We start from the raw sequence: 20,537 nt of genomic DNA on the forward strand, positions 1-20,537 counted from the left end.
ATTTATTTATTTTTTGTTCTTCTTTTTTTTCTTTACTCGTACATTTAAGGAAGTTAGAGGCCTGCAGTGGGAATTATTAAATGAAAAACATAACACATGATAATAAGGAGCGATGTGTCTTGCCTTGAAAGCCACGGGGAGCGTCTTGTTGCACCTCCAGTGAGACGGCAGCACAGAACAGAGGAAGTTCGGGCTGTCGGTCCGGACCAGCTCGCCCGCGTGGTCCGCAAGGACGTCCACCACGTTCCTGGTGTCCGGTCTTGACCTGATGGGCCCTGCGGTGGCCATGGCCCCGTTGCTGTCTCCAATCTTGCTGCAGGGGAAGGATGTGGAGGGCGGCGTGAACCGTCTGGTGGTCGGCGGCTCTACGGGAATATGCATCACAACAGCTTGGGTCAGTGCCACCTGACTGGGTCGGATCAGAGGAGCAAAACTCTTTGGAGGGAAAAGTTTTTGTCTGTCTCTCCAGACGATGCTGGTGTCAAGAGTCCACTGTGTTGGCGCAAAGGTTGGAGGCGAGAGCGCAGAGTGGAAAGAGCCTCGCTACCTGAACAGAAACTACAAACTGGTGACTGTGTGGCTAGATCATCTGCACATAATGTGTCGGCTCGAGCAGCACCAGAGCCGACAAGGTTTGCTCTAATTTCAGCAAAGACGTGCAAATAAAAGCTCTGCGGCAGCGCTCAGCTTGTCTTATATCGGTGCTCGCGTCTGCCGCACACCGTGGATTTCTTTCTGCCGCGTGAGAACTGAATATAAGCACCACAAACTGCCCGAGATCTCACTCAAACTCGCAAATAAGTGAATGAATCTCCCAAATATTTTTCTGCAGATCGGTAAGAGTCTGTTGGCACAGGTAATCCAGGCGCGATATATTAAAAAAAAAATTAATCCGCCTAACTAAAACCAAAAAAATGTCTCGACTAAACAGCGATTTTCTTTTTAAGCAGACGCCTCCCGCTGATTTCACCAGAAACTTTTTTCACCGCTGGTTTAAAAACAAAACAAAACAAAAAAGTCTAATTAAATTTCTCAAACTCGAATATCTACAGTCAAACTGCAGTTAAAGCACAGCGATGTCCTGTTTCTTGCGTAAAAGTTCTCGCAACCGTATCCCAGTTTAGGTGTTCCCACAAAAAAAAAAAAAAAACCCAAAACCAACACAACTCTGGAATAATGGGAACGATCCTGTCGCTCCAGTTGGATTTCCTTTAAAAGTTATCCTTTAGGGCGCAAGAAGAAGCCGTGAGGATGAACAGGGTGCAGAGTGCCGCGATATTATTTTACCCTAGTCATTTTAGTGTTTAGTGGTTGGGAGTGTGGAGATGATTTCGACCAATGAATCTACTGGGCTGGGCTTTCATCAGACCAATCAAACTCGCCGGTGCTCCCTCTGCAGCTATGCACTGTTGTCACACACACGATCTAAATTATTGATACATATCTCTGCTTTTCTCTGTGTTTTTATGCGCTACACACGCTTTTTACATGAAACAGAAAGCAGGAGACAGCGTGCGTTAAGAGGAAATGTTTTATTTTTATTTTATTTTTTCAGAATAAGAGACGCCAGATATAACTTACGAAAACAAAACCAGCATGCAAGCAAATACTTTTGCTTAAATTATTATTTTTATTATGACTATTAATGAAATAAGCAGATGGTTTAAATGGTGAATTTGATGGACTATAGCGCTTAAGAATAAATCTTGCGTTTGGCTTCTGTGGAGATTTACTGTAAATCCCGAGTGTCACAGGGCACCACCTTAATCGTTAAAATATTATATAAGATCAAAGGTGTGCACCTTTATCTCCACGCTGGTTTATCACACAGCCTCCTCTGAACTCAGCTGTTTGGAAGTGATCTAAAGAAGGCCCGAGACTGCACAGGTCTGCGGTTTCAATCTCATTTATTCATTTTAGACGCTATTATATCTCGAGGCTTCGCACCATCTCTAAATTTTCATAAAGTGAAATTATGGGTTTAAGATAGATCCATATCATTTTAATCGACTGAGCGGAATTCAATAAAAAAAATTAAAGCAAACAAGCAAATGTGTTTTTTCCACATCAAAGAACATAACAGAGTCAATGCGTGTGTGCCAGAGGCTGAATTCATTAGAAATGTTGAGGGTTACATCAAATGACGGCACACCCTGCTAAAGCCTTCCGCCGTGCTACTTTTTGACACTAGTTGGCGCATTTGCCTTTTCAATCGCTGACAGCCCCGGCGGTCTGAGAAGCAGACATTTCACATCTGCAGAGGAAACTTTTATCTGCTCCCTGAGATGAGTCGGAAATCTGAATTAATTTCGACTTTAGGCCAAACGCTTAAACATATTTTTGATTTTTGGGGGGAATTTCTGTTTAGCTGGTGGGAGATTTGCTCCCCGGGCATTTTCATATTCACATCCACGTGTGAGATATTTGCCCGGATCACAATAAAATGTGTTATTGTCGGGAAATAAAAATTCTTATTAGAGCACGCACATTTATTCGTTTAAAAACTTCTCATTGAAGCCAACTGAATGAATAAAATGCGATATTTGCGCGTCTACATACATCATTTATAGATTCAATTCTCTGAGAGTTTTTTTGTGTGTGTGTGTGTCTGCTGTAATTCATTTTAAATGCACAGACAGGCTTTTAAACATCGCTTAAAAATACCGTGTGCACATTTTACTGAGTTTGGCGAGGAGTGATCGATTAGGAGAGAAAGCATTACGCTCTAGAAATTTGGTAGTTTTGATTTAAAAATGCCACAAAACGTAAAATAATAATTAATGAATTAAATTCAGCGAATATATGTTTTAGTAAAATTTTCATAGTGTGTGTGCAGTTTTTTAACGCTGTTTGTTTGCAATATAATTAATTGAGAGCAGCTAAGTAGCTCGTCGGAGTGGTTTCCCTTAACCTTTCCTGCCGCAGTGATCAGAGCTGCAGTCACACAGCAGGATGCAGAGCTTAGACAGAAACATTATAAACATCATTCTAAAATTTTAAGATGTTAAAATCGTCTGAAAACTCAATTTTATTTCCTAATAGCTATCAGCAAACATCAGTTGATCATTGTTGGCGCATCTGTGCAACATTCATTAATATTTACAATGGTAACGTTGCACAACCGTGTGCGCAGAGTGCCAGCCAAGTGTTGCTAAACTTTAGTTCTCTAAATAAATTCTGTGAAATTCTACCTGCGTGCCGTTCTCTCTCTTTCCTTCTGGGCTGAATGCTGTGAGAAATATTAATGTGCAGGCTTGTTTTAACACTCTCACACTCCTTGTCTGTGGTTGCTTGTTTTTTATAATGTAGGACAGCGGTTCAGAGGGTTTGAGCAAAGCTTTGAAAAAAATTACGCACTGAAAGCACATGAGAAAAAAAAAAGAAATATTTTATGGTAGCAAAGCCACCATCACACTTATCCCTGGTTCACAGAAGACAGCAGCATAAATAATTGCTTTATGTGTTGACACTGTTGGTTTTTTTTTTTTTTACCTGATGTGAGAAATCTCCAAATCACAGAAGCTTAGAGCTGTACAACCTGACCTCCCTGAATTAAAACAATAAATAAATCGGATCAGATTAGCTGTCACACTGCCTCTATTTTAAAAAAGCACAGCTGGACTGGGACAGTGACAATGCTGGTGGTATTTTAGTCATCCTCCTGCCCTAGTTCATTATTAATATGTGACCACACGCCCCAGCTATACCCCACTCAGCCTTAATGTGCGCTCCGGGCGCCTGTCACATTTAGACCTCCACATTTCAACATGCAGTTTCTACAGTTTCAGCCGCACAGGCATCGAGGACGGAGCCCGCCGTGCCCCTGAACGATTTTTAATGATCCGAGTGGGCTGAGCCTGAAATCAAGACAGAACTCCTGGAGGACATGTGAAACCCAGGACCCACCTCAAAAAGGCCTCAGCGTATAAGATTCTTGAGCATTCAGGGATGAAAAGAAAACAGATCCTTCAGATATAAATCAAGAAATCACATCATTGTTTACTGACGGTTGCTCTGTGAAAACCTGTGGTTGAGAAGTTGCCTTCATCTGTTTTCCTGGCCTGAATCAGAACAAAAGAAGGGGTCTCCTCAGCATCAGAAAGCATCACACAGTCTGTCTGAAGCACCGCAGTAAAACAAATCTGAAATGGGGCATTTTAGACACTCTGGACAAGTCGAATAAAAAAAAAAAAAAAAAGGAGTTCAAAGGTTTTGTGGAATCTTTACAAAGTCTTCTGCGAATTTAAAGCCAAAGGAAACCCTGCTTGCTTTGGGTTCTGTGTGCAATGAGTCAGATTGTAAAGACTAATATGAGTATGATCCCTATTAGTGGAGAAACAGCAAAGCCTTTGGGGTCTGTAAAGGTATACCTGGCTCTAAATGCCAACCACACTGCTTTCAGTGCCACTTAAAAGCCACTTTGAAGATGGGGACAGTCTCAGATATGTCGAGATCTCTTTAAAGTTTTTCTTTTTTTTCCCCCCTCGAATATGATCTATTAGCCTGTGTAAACTCCCAGGCTATTTTCAGACATGCACACATAAGCCTTTGGATGGGTAGCTATTCATTTGGAAAAGGGGGCTATGGGGGCAATTAGAAATAGTTTGAGGTTCAGCGATGACATAAGACAAAGATTTCTATCTTTAGAGGAGCTGCGGCGGTCACACATTTCTGTACATTCACAAATTACAGGGCAAGCTTTGGCCCTCAACCCACCGAATGCATTCCTTCCGAAAAGTGTCTGCTCGAATTTCAGCCGGGGGTTTCTGCTCAGTGGAAATCTGAGTGTTCTGAATGGACGACTTCTATGAAATGGAGTTTTATTCCTCTTGGATTAAATTAGCTCTACTTTGGGGCTTGGGGTATTTTTTTGTATGAATGATGAATTCTGTGGTGACTGTGGAACGCCAAGCTTGTTTACCCTTCCCTCCCTTTTTCCCCCTTTTTGCTTTTTTTCAAAATGCAGCTCGCTATGAAATGGACTTTTTCTGCTTGATATGACAAGAGTGTCTGTGATTAGACTTCTAAGCATGATGTAAGTCACCAAAGCCATTTGTGCTAGTCCCCTCAAAGCCAAATCATATTCTAGCGTCAGAGTGTTTATATACACAAGTATATGGAGAAACTTTTAAACAACAGTGAGTGGGTACAGACTGTTTGGGTTTGGGGCTCTTGCTGCTCTGATGCCTGATTCTTTCTCAAATCTTGATTACAGAATGTGTCAGCACATCACAATTGGCGGTCATTTTTGTCCATTTTGATGTTCGGGCAAGAAAATGGGAAACACATTGAACAATTTTGATCATGTAAATTTGCATGTTACTTTTTCTCCAGCAAGGTCGCCTGTGTTAGTTTTAATGATGGCTGGAATGCATCTGTGTACGTAAACTTTGTTTGAGCTCCTAATGACCCCAAAAGTCTTTATTTTCATTTTCATTTCTATAGTTTTCTTCAGCGTTCACCCCCCACCGCCTGCCGCCTTGTACTCGGGCCCCAGTTTCAGATCCTTGAAGGCATTTAGAGTATATTTGATTCCAGAGATGATGAAGAGGATGGTGACACTTCCAAACCCAGCAGCTAATTACTATGTAAGCATGATGAGCTGTGATCAGGCAGTCACCGGAGGAGACAATGAGCACATTCATCTCATGCATCTTTAATACGCTGCATACATTTAAAAAAAGGTGCAGAGTGGAGCCAAGGGCTTATTAAAGCCTCCTGAATCAATTTAGCAACGTAATGGCTGTTGGGGGAACGACTGCAGCTACGTTTTTATTTCTGTCTGCTGAATGTAAATGGCCTTCTTAAAGACTGCATTCATCTTCAGACCCACCAAACGGTGCTTCATCACTTCATCCCATATTGACTGCATTATGAGTTTGGTAGCGTCGATTTTGACCAGCCCGGTGCTGCAACGCTGGAAAGACGCAACAGTGCGTTTGTTCGACAAATGCAGGAAATCTTCTGAGTGATTATGGCAGAAAAACTAAAATCACACTTTAATGGCAACCAAACAACTGACATGATGACTCTGTAATGCTAATATTTTATAAATCTAAACAGTTTGCGTTGATTACAGGGACTGAAATTATCATAATATAATGGAAATATTTGGCACAGCATGTAGTTGTCAAATTAAGATTTTATGTTCAAAATACTTAAGTCTAACAAATACACCCAATTAAACTCCAACCAAATCATTATTTAGGTTATTAAATAATTTCTTGTTATGCCAAACTTCTGAAACGGCTTCACTCTAAACCTGTAATTAAATATTTGAATTCTATATGTAATTATTTAAAGCAACACAACTCAAACTAGTGCAGAAACCAACGTGTACCCATTTATAATACAGCCATTATAATACTCACTGGGGCAAAATTAGGAGCAAAAATAACACAACTGCACTGCAAGTGTTCGTACTTTGCACACAATGCAGAATCATTTCGATTCGATAATCTGACAGGTGCTTGCACACCGTTTGCGATCAGCAGCCTGCCACGCCCATATAAGGTAACATCTTTGCTGCACCGTGTCATAGAGAAAGCAAGCTGTTCTAATTGAGAAGCCACTGAAGTAAGACAGAAATTGAAACCAATTGAAAGGTACACTTTCTATAATGTTTCAACATAAGTGATTTTAGTAAAAACCGACAATGACAAGCAGACTCTGGGAACGGGAAATAAAATGATAAAAATGGGTGTGGAATTAATTGTGAAAAATAAAATCGACCACAAGACAAAGGAGGAAGTAGCCGCCTAACCTGTGAGCCCAAGACAAGAGACACTTATGTCCACAAAATAAATGTTCAAGTGATGAAACCCAGCAAGGATGAAAGGCCACCGATTTCAGTGCATAACTAACTGCATTAAATATTGTTTTCTGTCAAGTACATTCTAATATTTAATAAGACGAGTGTTTAGATTTTCCCTAACAGCCAACAGAATGAACACATTTTGATGAATGAAACAGTCGCTGTTAACTTTGAAGTAACTGTGTGGGGTCACAGACGTCTTTGTGCCTCGGTGATGTTTTTAAATGCTTCTGAGCATAAATGTGTTAATGCTCCTCTACATATGGTATAAAGAGTGCAATGGAGATTATAAAGTTATATGGGGACTCGACTAATATAAGTATGTCTTTTAACATTCGAGGCTTTGATTTTATTATTGATGCTTTGCTGCTAAACTTGTGGCTAACAGCCTGAGAGCCGGAAGATTTACTGCTGCGAAGCCTGAATGCTCAACGTGACAACGACACCGGATCAACTGGCAGAGACCATCCTCGTTAAGTTATTTTTCCATAAAAAGTGATTAGGAACAACAATTAATGGAATCAGAAGATGATAAAGACAACAAGAGCCAATAAGAAGTAAAATAAGTGAGTTCTGTTGCTAAGCAGCTTGGTGAGTTGAGGGTTAAAAGATGATTCGTGCCTATGTAGTTTTTGCAAAACGGCAATTGTTTCTACTCCAAATAAAAATGTAAATTTACCATGAACAACGCGCGCATCTATTCTATTAAATGCTGCTTCAGCTTACGTCCTTAATGCCCACTAGCTTACGGAAACTAATGGTTGCGTAAAAAATGCCACTTTATTGTCAGTTTCTCACTTTGGTATTTGTTAATAATACTCCAGTTTTTTCATTTGAGTAGAATTTGACTTGTCATGGAGCATTTTTGGATTGTTGTGGCTGTTTTAAAGAATCTGCTGCAAGTCAGTTTAGGTCCCCCTCCTCCCCACCCATCCTTTCAATGCCAGTTCACCCCACCCCCGAGCCAGGCGGGGGGGAACTCGCCGTAAACCTCGGTGTCACGGTCGCTCCGCCCTCACATCATCCGTCGGGTACACTCACCCAACGATGACAGTCAGAGGCCTGTGATGTGGTTGGCAGGCCTGTTTATTCTTTGGAAACCCACTAAAAGTAGCATTGGATGGTAAGCTCACCAAAAGGCCCCAGTGCTATTATAGGAGCACTTTTGGGTTGAGTTTTGATCTGGTGGGTTTGTAAATAGGGCCCTGCCTTGCTGCGGGGCACCACTTTTGGGCTATATTGTTTAGTATGACCTGAAGAAGCTTTTTGATATTCAGGGTGATTTGTAACGTGGAACAAAATGCAAAGCCTTAAACTGGAGGCATATAGGCTTGTATACTCTACAAGAGCACCAGTATACGTTTCTCATAATGTTGATGATGATGGACAAAAGGCCTTGAAAATGTGCCCTGCTCTACTTTTACTGAAGGACAGATTGCATTTTTTTCTTTCTTTATTTACCCGAGTAAGTCAGTATAACTTTTAAATCTAAATGAGACCCATAAATACGTCAACTCCCCTATTTTTTTCAGTTGTGGTTTTTAGTGTGAGCTATAATCATTTCTCATCTTTCTTTGTCTCCGTGTCTCTGTCTATTTGTGTGTAACGACACACACACACAAACACATATGCACACAAATGCACAGTGTTTCTCCTTTTCTGGCGAGAGCTTCTGATGCAAGGACGGCAATCTGTAATCTGTAGTAATTGCATGTTGCAGAAAAACATTTTTCCGCTGTGGTAATCGCTGCAATATGTGCAGTTGTGTTGCCAAAGTGACAGCACCCCCACCCCCTACAGTTTCTCTCTCTCACACACACATGCAGACACACACACGGACTGTCCTCAATCACTTTGACTTTGCCAAATGTGGCCGAAATTTTGGAGAGTGCTCCTCTCCTCACGGGCAGACAGGAAAAGAGACGAGCAAATGTAGTAGTGTGAGTGGTAAACACACACACGCACACACTTGTGTACACACACCTGTGCCGCTGTCATGCTGCTGCATTCACCTTCTGCAAAAGATTTACAGTTCCTGACAGTGACAGTTTAACTGCCATGCAGCCCCGGTGCCAGAGCCGTGCCAGAGCCCAGCTGCCGCACACAGATCGGCAGACAAATCTTTCACAGGAGCCACATCAATTCACTTGCCTCTCTCCGTTTTACCAGGTATCGCACAGTGCGAGCAGGTGACATTAACACGAGTCCGACTCTAATCCCCTGATCTTGTTTGTAAAGTTGTCTCGGAGAGCCGAGTTCCTCCTGATTACTGGAAGTTGCAGCCGCATTAAATTCAGGCGGTGCAGTGACGGTCTGTGGCTGAACCAATGATGCGCGTTGATGCTAACCATCGTCTACCATTTTCAACACGCTGACACCAACATCTACTCGACTCTGTTGGACTGTGGCTCGGGTTTATGAGGTCATCACCACCGTGAGACCGAGGGCAAACTATGGTGTGTGTGCAGAAGAAAAAACCCAACACAGCTTAGTTGCTTCACTTCATACTGCCTCAGCAGAGAATCTCTCTCGCTCTCCGGCTGTCTGTCATTTCAGCCCAGCAAAGCAGCGACACACGTTTATGATATCATTACTCACCGCGTCATCGCCCCCTTTTGCCCAACAGAGCCCCCAAAGTATGTCAGCCCCGGCTGTGTCACCACACACACCTACTAGAAGGACAGCTAATACTCAGAGACATTTATAGATACACAGCACAGACACCAAGATTGCAACCAGACTGTGTGTGCAAACCTTTTCCTCTCTGGGCTGCTACTCTGACTGCTGAAGCCATCCAACCTCCCAGCAGTTGAACTTCCCTGTGTCTCTAATGGAGTCTCTCTGTCAGATCAAACAGCTCCCACTGGCGAGGAGAGGAGACAGATCGCAGCGCTGGAAGCCGTTCAGTCTGACAGCCCAAACACGTTTGACTGGCAACGCAGCCTGCGTCTACTCTTCCATCGCTGGAGATCCCACACAAATATAGTAGCGCCACCAGAGAGGGGAAAAGGGGGTGAAGAGTAGGGAGGGGGTAAAGGAGCCCGTCAGCTCAGAAAATAAGTTGTGAGGCGTCCCGCTCACACAAAAGCAAAGCCCAAAAGCTCGGCTTTTTCTCAAAATGAAATCGCATGTGAGCCGAATATTAGGAAGTGCACATGGCTTCCAGCAACCACCAAGCCATTATAGCAGAGGCTGTAAACCACATTTTCACCAGCAGACAATGCCTCTTTGTGCGTGTTGTGTGGCGGTCCCCACTCGATGGCTCTCAAAGAGAAACGCTACATGTTTAAAAGCTAAAGAGAAGTATAGCTGATGAAGAGCAAGTGTCACTTTTAATATCTGGTTAATTAGTGGCAGTCGTGACAGGAGGGGCGAGCAAGACAGTCTGCCCTCGTTTAGCCCCATGGCGAGGGAAACCTTTGATGTGGTTGCACATGGAATGCTGTTGTTCATTCCTCTCTGCAACAAAAGCCACATGTTTTACTTTTTGAGACGAGGTTTCTGTTACTTTAAACTGTGAAGGAGCACGGCAAGGTATGTAACGTGTGACACGAACGGCACGAATGCTGACAGGCAAAACGCACGAATGTTTTGTTATTAGTGGTGTTGTGCATTTAAAATCAAAAGCTGAAGGGACTCTCTCTCGAGGGTCATTCCAGGTTCTGTCACACTCATTCAAGTGCAGAGAGACTTCAAAGAGCCCCCAAATATTGAATTTGCATTTATTTCCCTCTTCAGAGGGTCAGCCTCCCGAGCACCATCTGACTCACTGCAGAATTCGACCAGATTTGAACAGGAACCCGGCGCTGGTTTCCTGACAAGTGTCCATGCCACTTTCCTCTGCAGACGTGAGACAACTCTTGGAAAGTACTCGACTGGCCCTCTGGGCTTTTCATCGTAAGGAAACAAGGGTGTGGTGGCCCTCAGCCTGCAAGCCAAACAGTTTTGGAAAGCACTTAGATGCATAATACTGTCATCCCTCATAAATTTAATCTTTTGCACAGTAAATGATTATTGTCAATCACTGCGATTGATTACAAAGTAATCCAAAAGAAAGTGAATTATCTCCAAATGTCACTCAGTCTTGCATGTAGCCATGTGTCTGTGTGTCTTTTTTGGGTCGATTCCCAGTTTTAGATTAAGTAAACTCAATTGAAGGCAAAAACGTATTTTCACTAGAGTCCTTCCATTCAAGTCATTACGCCAGTCAAATACTAGGTATAATTGTACTCCAGGAAACCATCCGCGGGTCTGAAGTGACTGAATGTTTCCTCTCATCATCTCCATCACTAATCAGCAGTGGCATTGCCCGAGTACAGTTAGCACCCCGGCCACGTGGAGCTTGCATAGTAAGGCAGGACTTTCCCTTCTTTGACTCAGAGCCTGAGGCGTCCATCGAGGCTTTGCTGTAACTGCACTCTAATCCCCTGATTGCTGTGTTTACGCCCGGCATGTCGCTGCTCCACGTCAAGGCGGCCACAGCTAACGACGAGCTAATGACACAACGATGACAAGGAGCGTTTGTAAACCCAATCAGTAGCCTCGAGTCTGGCTGCCTGGTGATTAGGTTAATCAAACTTTATACTGGCTGAAAGACTGGCTTGCTGTCTGCCTCTTATGTCATCACGCTGATTAAAGGGGAAAAGCTGTGTTCACGTCCATCAGGCTCGTCTGACACACACATACACACACACGTCTTTCTGCCAGGTTGGCAGTGTTAACAGATTCGGCTGTCTTACTATAAAAGTGGAAAGATGAATGCCTCCATTTAGCTGAGAACTTCATCTAACGTAGCCTTAACCAATCAGCTAGATAACCATGTAGCAAGAAACTAGATTAGCTATTTAAAAAAAAGTTAACAAATGAACAGATGACCAAAATAAAGATGCTAAATATATAACAAATAGTCAAAAAGGGCTAAAAAACACTTGAAATCGCTTACTACAAGTACACATACATAAGATGAAACTGTTACCTAACATTGTGGCTAATTAGAGGCTAACCATGTTGAAAGAGCTAGCTAAAATTCTAAATAACAATTTGGAAAATTCTTAGCTACCGGTATGGATTCGTGGTTGAAAGGGCTAGACAGAAGAAACCATCTTGAAATGTTGCCTAAAATAATTGATAAGAATCTGAAATTGATGACTAAACATAAAGAGTAGCAACTAAAAGTAAGTAAACCAGTTCCTGTTGATACCTGAGACAGTGGTTTAGGCGTTGTCTCAATTTCACTGCCTCTTACCCGAATTCAGCCGAAATAGTCTTCAGCTCATGGATGGATAGATGTAAATGGTAAATGGTCTGTATTTGTAAAGCGCTTTCCTAGTCCTTAAGGACCCTAAAGCGCTTTACACACTCAGTCATCCACCCATTCACACACACATTCACACACTGGTGATGGAAAGCTACATTGTAGCCACAGCCACCCTGGGGTGCACTGACAGAGGCGAGGCTGCCGGACACTGGCGCCACCGGGCCCTCTGACCACCACCAGTAGAATGAGACATTTTGATAACTGAAAGCACACATCGTGATGAAGATGTAGTTTAACATTTCTTGAAAAGGTTTCTTGACTCCTTCTTACTGAGCTTTAGGGGCAGCCCAACTCCAGATGTTGGGGACCACTTCTACAACACTTCATATCTAACAGGATAAAATAAATTGAGTCTCTTTCCAAGTCACAAGATTTTCAAAGTTTTACAGTCTCACAGGAAATGCTTATTTGGTTACCACCATCTCAGTCCCGACATTACAGTAGTAACCACAGTACACAGTAGTCGGTTAAATATTTTTTTAAGCTTGCAACACCTTATAAAATCATGAAGGCGGTTGCTGATATTTTCCTGTTAAGTCCTGTGTGTGTTTAGTCACCATGTGGGTAATTCTGCTGGACTAAGGCATCAGGAGACCATATGTTAGTCCTGACCAGCTATTATGGTGAGGTCAGACAGCATTTACAGCGGGGAAAACGTCAAAGTCATCATGTTGACATGCACGGTCCTCTCTGAGTCAGCACGGGGAGGAGTCTGGCGGTGGACTTGGATATGTGCGTGCACGCAGCCTATACACATCACCGCCGGTCTGTACGTTTACGCTCGTGACGGCTGCGATCGTGAGAACGGTATTTGCAGCAGACAGAGTGACCTCAGTGCAGACAGACTAAGGAGAAGAAATGGAGGGGCCACTTCTGCTGCACAGCTGAGGGGGAATCCCTGGCATGGTGTTTCCTACTGAAATAATACAGAAGTGAGCAGCTGCAGAGAAAGTACAGGCTCCCTGAGTTTACTTTAGGGCAAAAACCTGCTGCAGCACAGGGACAGGAGATCGTTATCTTAATTCTGCATGAAGTTTCACAATGTAGACAAATACGGGAATAATATACGGGCAGCATTTGTGGAGGAAGTAGATAGTAATTTTAAATTAATTTAAGGAAACATCTTTTTTTAAACGAGTAGTCAGACATTTTGGGAAATATACTGGAAGAAAAAACTTAATTGAGAAACAAAGCGTAAAACTAATTTTGGCTTTTACAAGGGGGGGAGGGGGGCAAGTGTCAGACTGTTTCTTATCCAGACGCTGCGACTTCCTCGTCGCTGAGCGCTTCAAAAGACACAGAATCTGACCACAGAGCCGTCAGACACATGATGCCAATTGTCATTATTATTCTTTAGCTTTTGTAGCTATGAAATAAAACTGTTAAAGCCAGACGCAGGTTTGCCACACTTGCTAAGCTAAGCTAACTGGCAGTATCAATACTATGTGAGAGTGATATCAGTCATTACATCTCAGACAGTACGTTTTTCCCACGATGTCTGACTAATTCCTCAGTAATATGTTGGTCATAGTAATACGTCTTTGTTTTGGGTTTTTTTCCCAATTTGCCCACCCCCACCCTCTTCAGTGCTAAAGACAAAAAGCACATTTAGTTGGCGCGTTACTGCAGCATCGTTACTCATCCGTTTCCCCCGATGAGCCTGAGAGAAAACTAAAATCCCATTTTTGAAATGCTCTTTCCACAAAAATCAATTCCCTGTGGTTAAAGTTATGTTTGAGGGGAGGGAAGAAGCAACCCAAAAAACATGTTTTATTGCAGCAATGACAATTAGCTGTATGTAAACAAGTCAAGAAAAAAAATTCTGGGAAAATGGAGGAAAATAGAGAATCAGAAAACATTTCATTGCCTGCAGCCGCTCACATCCTATCATTATCTGCATTTTTCCTCCACCGTAATTAAGTGTTTTCTTTATTGCTTATGGGAAGGAGGATAGGCTATAAGGATGTTTTGAGCATGATTAAAGTTGGTCATAATGAAGTGAAGATTCAGTGTGGAGGAAGGATTTTTGTCTGTGAAAAACACTGCCTTTAATCCTTCTGATGGTGACAGAATGAGTTGCTCTGAGCCTTAGATCTTTGCTAACCTTTCACACATGATAAAGTACTCTTTCTTTGCTCGCCATTTCATTTAAAAAAAAAAATTAGAAGTTTCTGCCTGCTGATATGTTTCTGAACATGTGGGATCTCCATAAGTTTGAGTCAGTTTATGTGCCGCGGCGCAGACCCATGCCTGCCCATTAAAGTAATTTGTGGGTTAGAATGCGACTGTAATGTCAAAAACAAAAGTGCGCAGGAATCGGCGTTGTGCTTAGTCACAGGCAGTTTTTGCTTCACCTCTTTTACTGCCGCAGAAGAGATGCTGTCGACAACATCAGCCTAACGACAAAGGGAGGGGTCCGAACAACAAGTCCTCTTCATCTGAGTCAAGCGCAGGACACGGCTCTCTAATTGTAGCCAAATCCCTGAAAGCAAACTAAGCCTGTGATGAAATAAATGCTTATTTCAGGTTTTACTAAGAATTGTTTATCTTATTTCCAGTTTTGCCGAAAATTGCAAGCAAATTCCATGCACCGGCATAATTGCTGCATAAATTTAGGTTAATAATACATAAATTAGCTAACAATAATACTCCTGTTTTTTCTGCAATCCCAGCCTTACCATGTAATAAGCTGTGAGGCCGGCCTGTGGTTTAGGGCGTAGGTTTAAAACAAAATTAAATAGCCAAATTGCAAGAGGAGCTTTTCCTTAATTTAGCTGTCCACTGTGCAGGATGAATGAGATCATGAAGAGTCTAATAACAGTTTGGATTTAATCATTTTAACGTATGAAATATCATCAGCTCGTAAGCGAAGCAAATTAACCGTAAAGAGATGACTCACCAAAGTTGAAGAGACTCATCCGGTATGGGCATTACTTTTTAGAAATAAAGCTCGAGAGTTTTATATTGTGATCATTTCCACCTCATTATCCAATTACAAGTCTGCATATTTTCCTCCAGACATATAGTTTGTTCCCGAAGAAGTTGGTCTAGACATCATAAATTCCTCTGACATCGCTTGCATCATATCAGGAAATTTTTCAGTCATTTTTTAAAAAAACGCTCTGTAATTCTTATGTAAGACTATAGTGCATTTTCAGTTCTCTTGCTTCAAACGTCAGATTTCTCTCGGTAACACACCCGCAGGAAGTTTATTGCTTTCACAGCAGCAATGCATGGTCAGATTAGAGTTTAACGTGCGAGGAGCCGAGTCGCGCAGCAGCCTCGGATCGTTTGCACCCTTCGCAGGATGCCGGTTCGCAGCCAGCACACCTCCAGTTTACTTTCCAGCAGATTCACAGAAACATGCCGGGAGTGTTTATTGAAAGAAGTTGCTCAACCTTTCAGAGCGCTTTTTTATTTTTTTAAAGTCGGAGAAACCTTTAAAAACAAAAATCCATATTATCAGATTGGCTGCAAAGAATTTGGCCCCTGTGGTCGCTTGCTAACCACCAGAAAATTGTATTTACTACTACACTTAACACAGCTTTAACCTTGACCAGTGCAGAGCCGCTGTTTTCAGCCAAAAGTCTGCAAGGGCGGAGGCACGTTTAGGATTAGTCGACCACATAATCAGCACGCCCCTCTGCGTGCTCTACCTGGAAGCCATCTTACTGGCAACCCTCCCGCTCCCCACCCCCTCCCACTAAAAGTGTGCCCCATAACGTTGTGTTGACAGCCGGTGAAAGCAGCGAGACGGACCAAAAAGTAAATAAGTACCTCCAAAAACATTTACAGCCCTAATCAAGTCCAGAGCGCTGCTTCCATCCAATATGCCTTCAGAGTTTTATAAATAGATATTACACTGGGCTAAATTGGAGACAGGATTTCGCCGCTCTGTGGCTGTCATGCGTTTTCTATTATTTGCTTTCACTTTAAAATATTGGAACTCTTAATATCTTGTTACAGATTTCAGCCAGCTCAGCCAGTCTTTTTGTTTTGGCGTCACTCGGGGGCCTCGCACTCAGCAGGATTTTGAACGGGCTCCAATCAAGCATGTTAATTTAAGAGAGGAGAAAAAAACATTCACCATGTGACTTGTTATTAATAAATTCAGCAGAGGCCGGCTATGTGTTCAGTTAAATTTATAGCCATTTTTTTGAGCTACTGTATAAGGCCTTTTTATTTGTCAGTGGTTCTGAGGCAGAAATTCATCGTAAGTTTTATCCTCTGTGAATGATTCATTTTGATGCATATAAAGGGTATTTTTCTCATACTGCCTTTCCCCCCTTTCTAACACTTGTAGAGCAAACAAGACCACCTCCCAGAAGCCTCGAAAATACAACTCATTCTCACATACGAGCCTTCACTTCAATTCACGCAGCTCAATAAGCCAAACATATAAAACCATTCCCACCCTAATAAACTGAGGCCTTTTTCTCTGCCACAAAGGGAGCTGGCTCCCAAGAGTGTTAAAAAAAATCAAATGGGACTCTTGAATGTAAAACAGCCTGCAGGGAACACAGCGGCCCTTCCAAGTGGAGGGAAATGTGGTGACAGCTACTGAGCCAAGGAAATGACCCAGCACACAGCTGCTGTAAGGCAGGTACCCCACCTGATGCAAACGCTGCCAGCACTAAGGATCGGAAAAGTCAGTAAAGTTTATACAACCCTGCTTCACGGGGGGAAAGTCCAGTGTTTTTTTTAGGAGCTACCGAGTTTTTTTTTGTTTTTTTTTGTTTTTTTTTTCAAAAGGTCTCAGAAATGCTGCTTTCTGATTAAATAGTGGTGCTAATGTGTAAGGGTTAGCAGGTGTAGCCTCATTGTGGTTTTTATCAGCAAACTGCAGCAGCTCTGCGAGTCTGCATCAGATTACCATGTCGCAAAGCTCTCCCCGTTGCTGCCTGTTTCTTTCACAACGTGCTATCAGACTATTAGCTTTTTCTTGTGATCTATACAAAGTTAAAGTTGACGAGAGCAACGGTGTCTGTTCCCTTTGTGCGTGTGTTGTGCGCTCATGTGTGTCTCAGTGTGTGTTTGTGTCTCCATGAACTTTAGCGGAGGACTGAGGTTTCTGAGGTGAGGCGTCCTCTCGCTTCTCACGCGAAGTGCATCTGATGTTGCACATCACATGTGTCGTCTGTCTGCTCTGTGAGATCGGTTGAAATATCTAAAGTTACCGAAATAACACTTATAGACCGAAACCGTCTGTGTATGGTGCTGATATTTTTGTTACAGTCTTTGTTTCCTTTTAGCTCCAATGAAAATGTGACATGATTTGAAACAACAAGACATGTTAAAGATCAGAATGATCTTGGATGACTGTGTTTTTCTAAATGAATAAGATGCTAGTATTTCCTGACATCTGAGGAGATGAATGCAGTATTTCCATAAGCTTCACGTCACACTGCATTAAAGTCAGAGCTCAGGAAGCCAGACATTTAACAGTCTTCTTGATTTTCTGTAACCGTTCCTCTTAATTTCAGTTTGATTTGAGTCTAAAAAAGAGAGCATTGGCCAAATTGCTTTGCCTGTGTAATGCAAGTTGTTAAACTAACCGCTGGGGTATTTTGCTTACATGAGGTAGTCCTGGTTGGAAATGCTTTCAGATTGAACTGGGGGATTTAATGAGTCTTGGCCTTTGTTCTCGTGCAGTTCGGTTTCAGTCTCCTGACAGAGCGAATTGTAAAAGGATATTGCATGTTCACTAATGATTTCCAATGGTTGATCACCATTTTAAATGCTCGTCTCTTCTTTTCCCCACCCTTCTGACCTACTGTCTCCTTCTGCCACCTCAGTGCTCTGCTAGGGTTCAAAAACAAAAAGAAAATCAGGTCCCCCGAAAGCACATTACGTTAGAGGTTAAAAGACAGCAGGCGTGAACCCTGAAGTTGGTGACACACTGATCTGTAAAACGGTGAGGAGATAAAGGGATGCAGATCCAGCGGTTAAAGAGAAGAAAAGGGGGGCCTGAGCTTGTCATGAGGAAACTATAAATGCCTGAGTGTGTGTAGAAGCTGTGAGAACACTAGAACATCATCTCCTGTCACTGCGGTTCCACTGAGGATATCAGAGGATTGCTCTCATGTGAGACACAGATGTACAGAGTGTGTGAGGCTCTGCAGATTTTAAGATATACTCTGCAAACAATTACCAACTGGTAGTGCTTCTCCTGTGGCTGTCTCTAATTAACACGGCAACAAGGCCTTAATTGGGGGGGCGGGGGTATCTCCTTTTTTTCCCTATTGCCTCTCAGCGGCTGTCTCGGTGGCTGTTTGAGGAACAGTAAGAAAAACTCGGCCACCGTCGGATTAACAACTCGAGTGTCAACGCTGCTTCGTCTCAGTGTTTTTCACGACTTACGGGAATAAACAGGATGAGGACTGAAATCAGGTAAACGTTGCGCTCTCGCTCTCCATCTCGAGAGCTTAACTGCAAATAAAAAGCCGCCTGATTGGAATTGCCATGGCAACAAATGGCTTCTTCACTGAGGCTCGTCACCGAGCATAGTGCACTCACCTCACCGCACAGACCAAAAGTACCTCCTGGAAGTAAAGCAGAGAGAGCCTAATATGTTTTTTCTTTTCTCTTTTATTGTATTGCCGTGTTCCAGTAAGGGGCCCAGTCACATGGAGCCTCTGAGCTCGTATTCTCACTGAGAGAGCGCCGAGTTTCACTTGATAATGAATGTCTGTGGTGAGAATCCCATTATGGCGCTACTCCATCAAGCCTACAGAAAACACAGGAGCTGAGAGGCCTTTATGGGACATATCAGATGAGAGCTACTGTGCAAATCACACCCTCCTTTATGAACCTATTTCACAGCACACGTGACAGACAGATAAATGCATTCAAACGCTACAAGAAGCAACTCTCACATTTCACTGTGGAACTGTCAGTGCTTTTTTTGTCAAACTGACAGCACTGCACGTTGAAAACAATGGTCAGAGGGTGAGCAGAGCAGAGTGGAGAGGGCAGGATCAGCACTTACCTCTTAGTAGACTGCTGCTGTAGTTGGAGAAGGAGTCAAAGATGCTGTTGGATGCCATGACAGAGAAGTCAGAATGGTGTGGAGCCCTCGCTGAAGTCAATCTCCACAGACTTCTGAGAGAGGGGGGCAAGAAACAGGAGGATTGAAACACAAAAATAAAAGTGTAGCATAAAAAGAAGTGAAGGGAGGAAGGAGAGCACAAGAGGACAAAACTCCTGGAGCTCCGAGACTCTTTGCAACCAAGAATCTAGGGTTTGTGACTACCACAGGAATCCCAAGCCACAAGCTTGCAGAGAGAGCAGCAGCATGTGTTAGCAGCAGCACCACAAGACATTTGAGAGAGAGAGAAGTGAAGAGAAGAGGGTCAGAGGCAGAAAGAAAGAAGAAACAGAAGAAACAGCAAATGTGGTTGAGAGAAAAACAGTTTAAACAAAGGCAGGCATCAACATTTGGGTCTCCAGGTGCGGAGGTGGACTCACCAGGGCTGGAGATAAGAGGGGGCCCCACCTAACGGTGCCCGGGTGGCGTAAGCAGGCTGACGGGGGCGGGGGGCCGCTTTTGTGGTGGTCTGTCAGCGGCCTGAAGGTCTGAGGTTAGCCAGCTAGCTTGTTAGCGTGGTCTGTCTCTTTCTCTTCCACGATGGTGGCGGCCTGACTGGAGCGTCAGTGCTAGTAAAAGGCTAAAAGCCACAGTCTATCTGCATCCTCCTCGCCATCCTCCACACAGACACACACTCCCCTCCGTGAGTGGTGGAGCCCACGTCACATGTCACGTGAGGTCACCGGGCCTTTCCCTCCCACCCTCCTTCCCCTCCCTCCCGTCTTCTCCTATCGTCTTTGCCTTTTCTCTGGTTTCTCTTTTCGGGTTGTACTTTCCATGGTTCTTCTTCTCTGACTCGCCGTCTTCATTCTCACTTTTCATTGGTCGTCCAAGTTTTGGAAATATTCTATTTTCTTTTGAGTTCAAACCAGGCAGCGGCCTGCGTCGCTGTGGCTCACTGAGGTTTGCAGAAAGAGCACTAAAAACCACTGCAGAGGAGCTGAAGAGACATTCAGATGTATTGAGCCCAAGACAAACACAGGAGAGAGAAAAAGACAGGACTGAATCAGATGAGGAGAAATAGAAAATGAGAGATAGCTGTGGCTTGAGGAGACAGGAAAGTGTTGTCTCTAACTGCCGAACAACACTGAGCATGCTGTGTATACTGTGTATGTGTGTCCTGTGCTAGTTTTATGTTTGTCTGACTCACGGCACATCTGTGTTTGTAAGAACCGGTGGTTTTGGGCCTGCAAAACCTCCACCCTCACTTACCACTTGATAGTATCATAATCTTAGTCTCATCAGAAGCCGAACGGCTCGACTCTGCCCGGGTTCTCTCCTCTGCCATCAGCCTTTGAAGTTCCCTTTTTTTCTCTCTT

General features: G+C 43.2%; 1 protein-coding gene across 1 annotated transcript in view; it reads right to left on the reverse strand.

The window, feature by feature from the left end:
* Nucleotides 1–19,820, reverse strand: part of runx3 (RUNX family transcription factor 3) — a 46,109-nt gene extending 26,289 nt beyond the window's left edge. The window contains exons 1-3 of the mRNA XM_026151549.2: nt 19,599–19,820; nt 19,120–19,232; nt 124–365 (exon numbers count right to left, since the gene is read on the reverse strand). Of these exons, the coding sequence (XP_026007334.1) occupies nt 124–365; nt 19,120–19,177 (300 nt within the window). The 5' untranslated portion in view covers nt 19,178–19,232; nt 19,599–19,820. The remainder of the gene's footprint in view (nt 1–123; nt 366–19,119; nt 19,233–19,598) is intronic.
* Nucleotides 19,821–20,537: the final 717 nt, after the last annotated feature.

The sequence above is a fragment of the Astatotilapia calliptera genome, chromosome 19 (assembly GCF_964374335.1).
Source record: "Astatotilapia calliptera chromosome 19, fAstCal68.1, whole genome shotgun sequence".
Lineage (NCBI taxonomy): Eukaryota > Metazoa > Chordata > Actinopteri > Cichliformes > Cichlidae > Astatotilapia > Astatotilapia calliptera.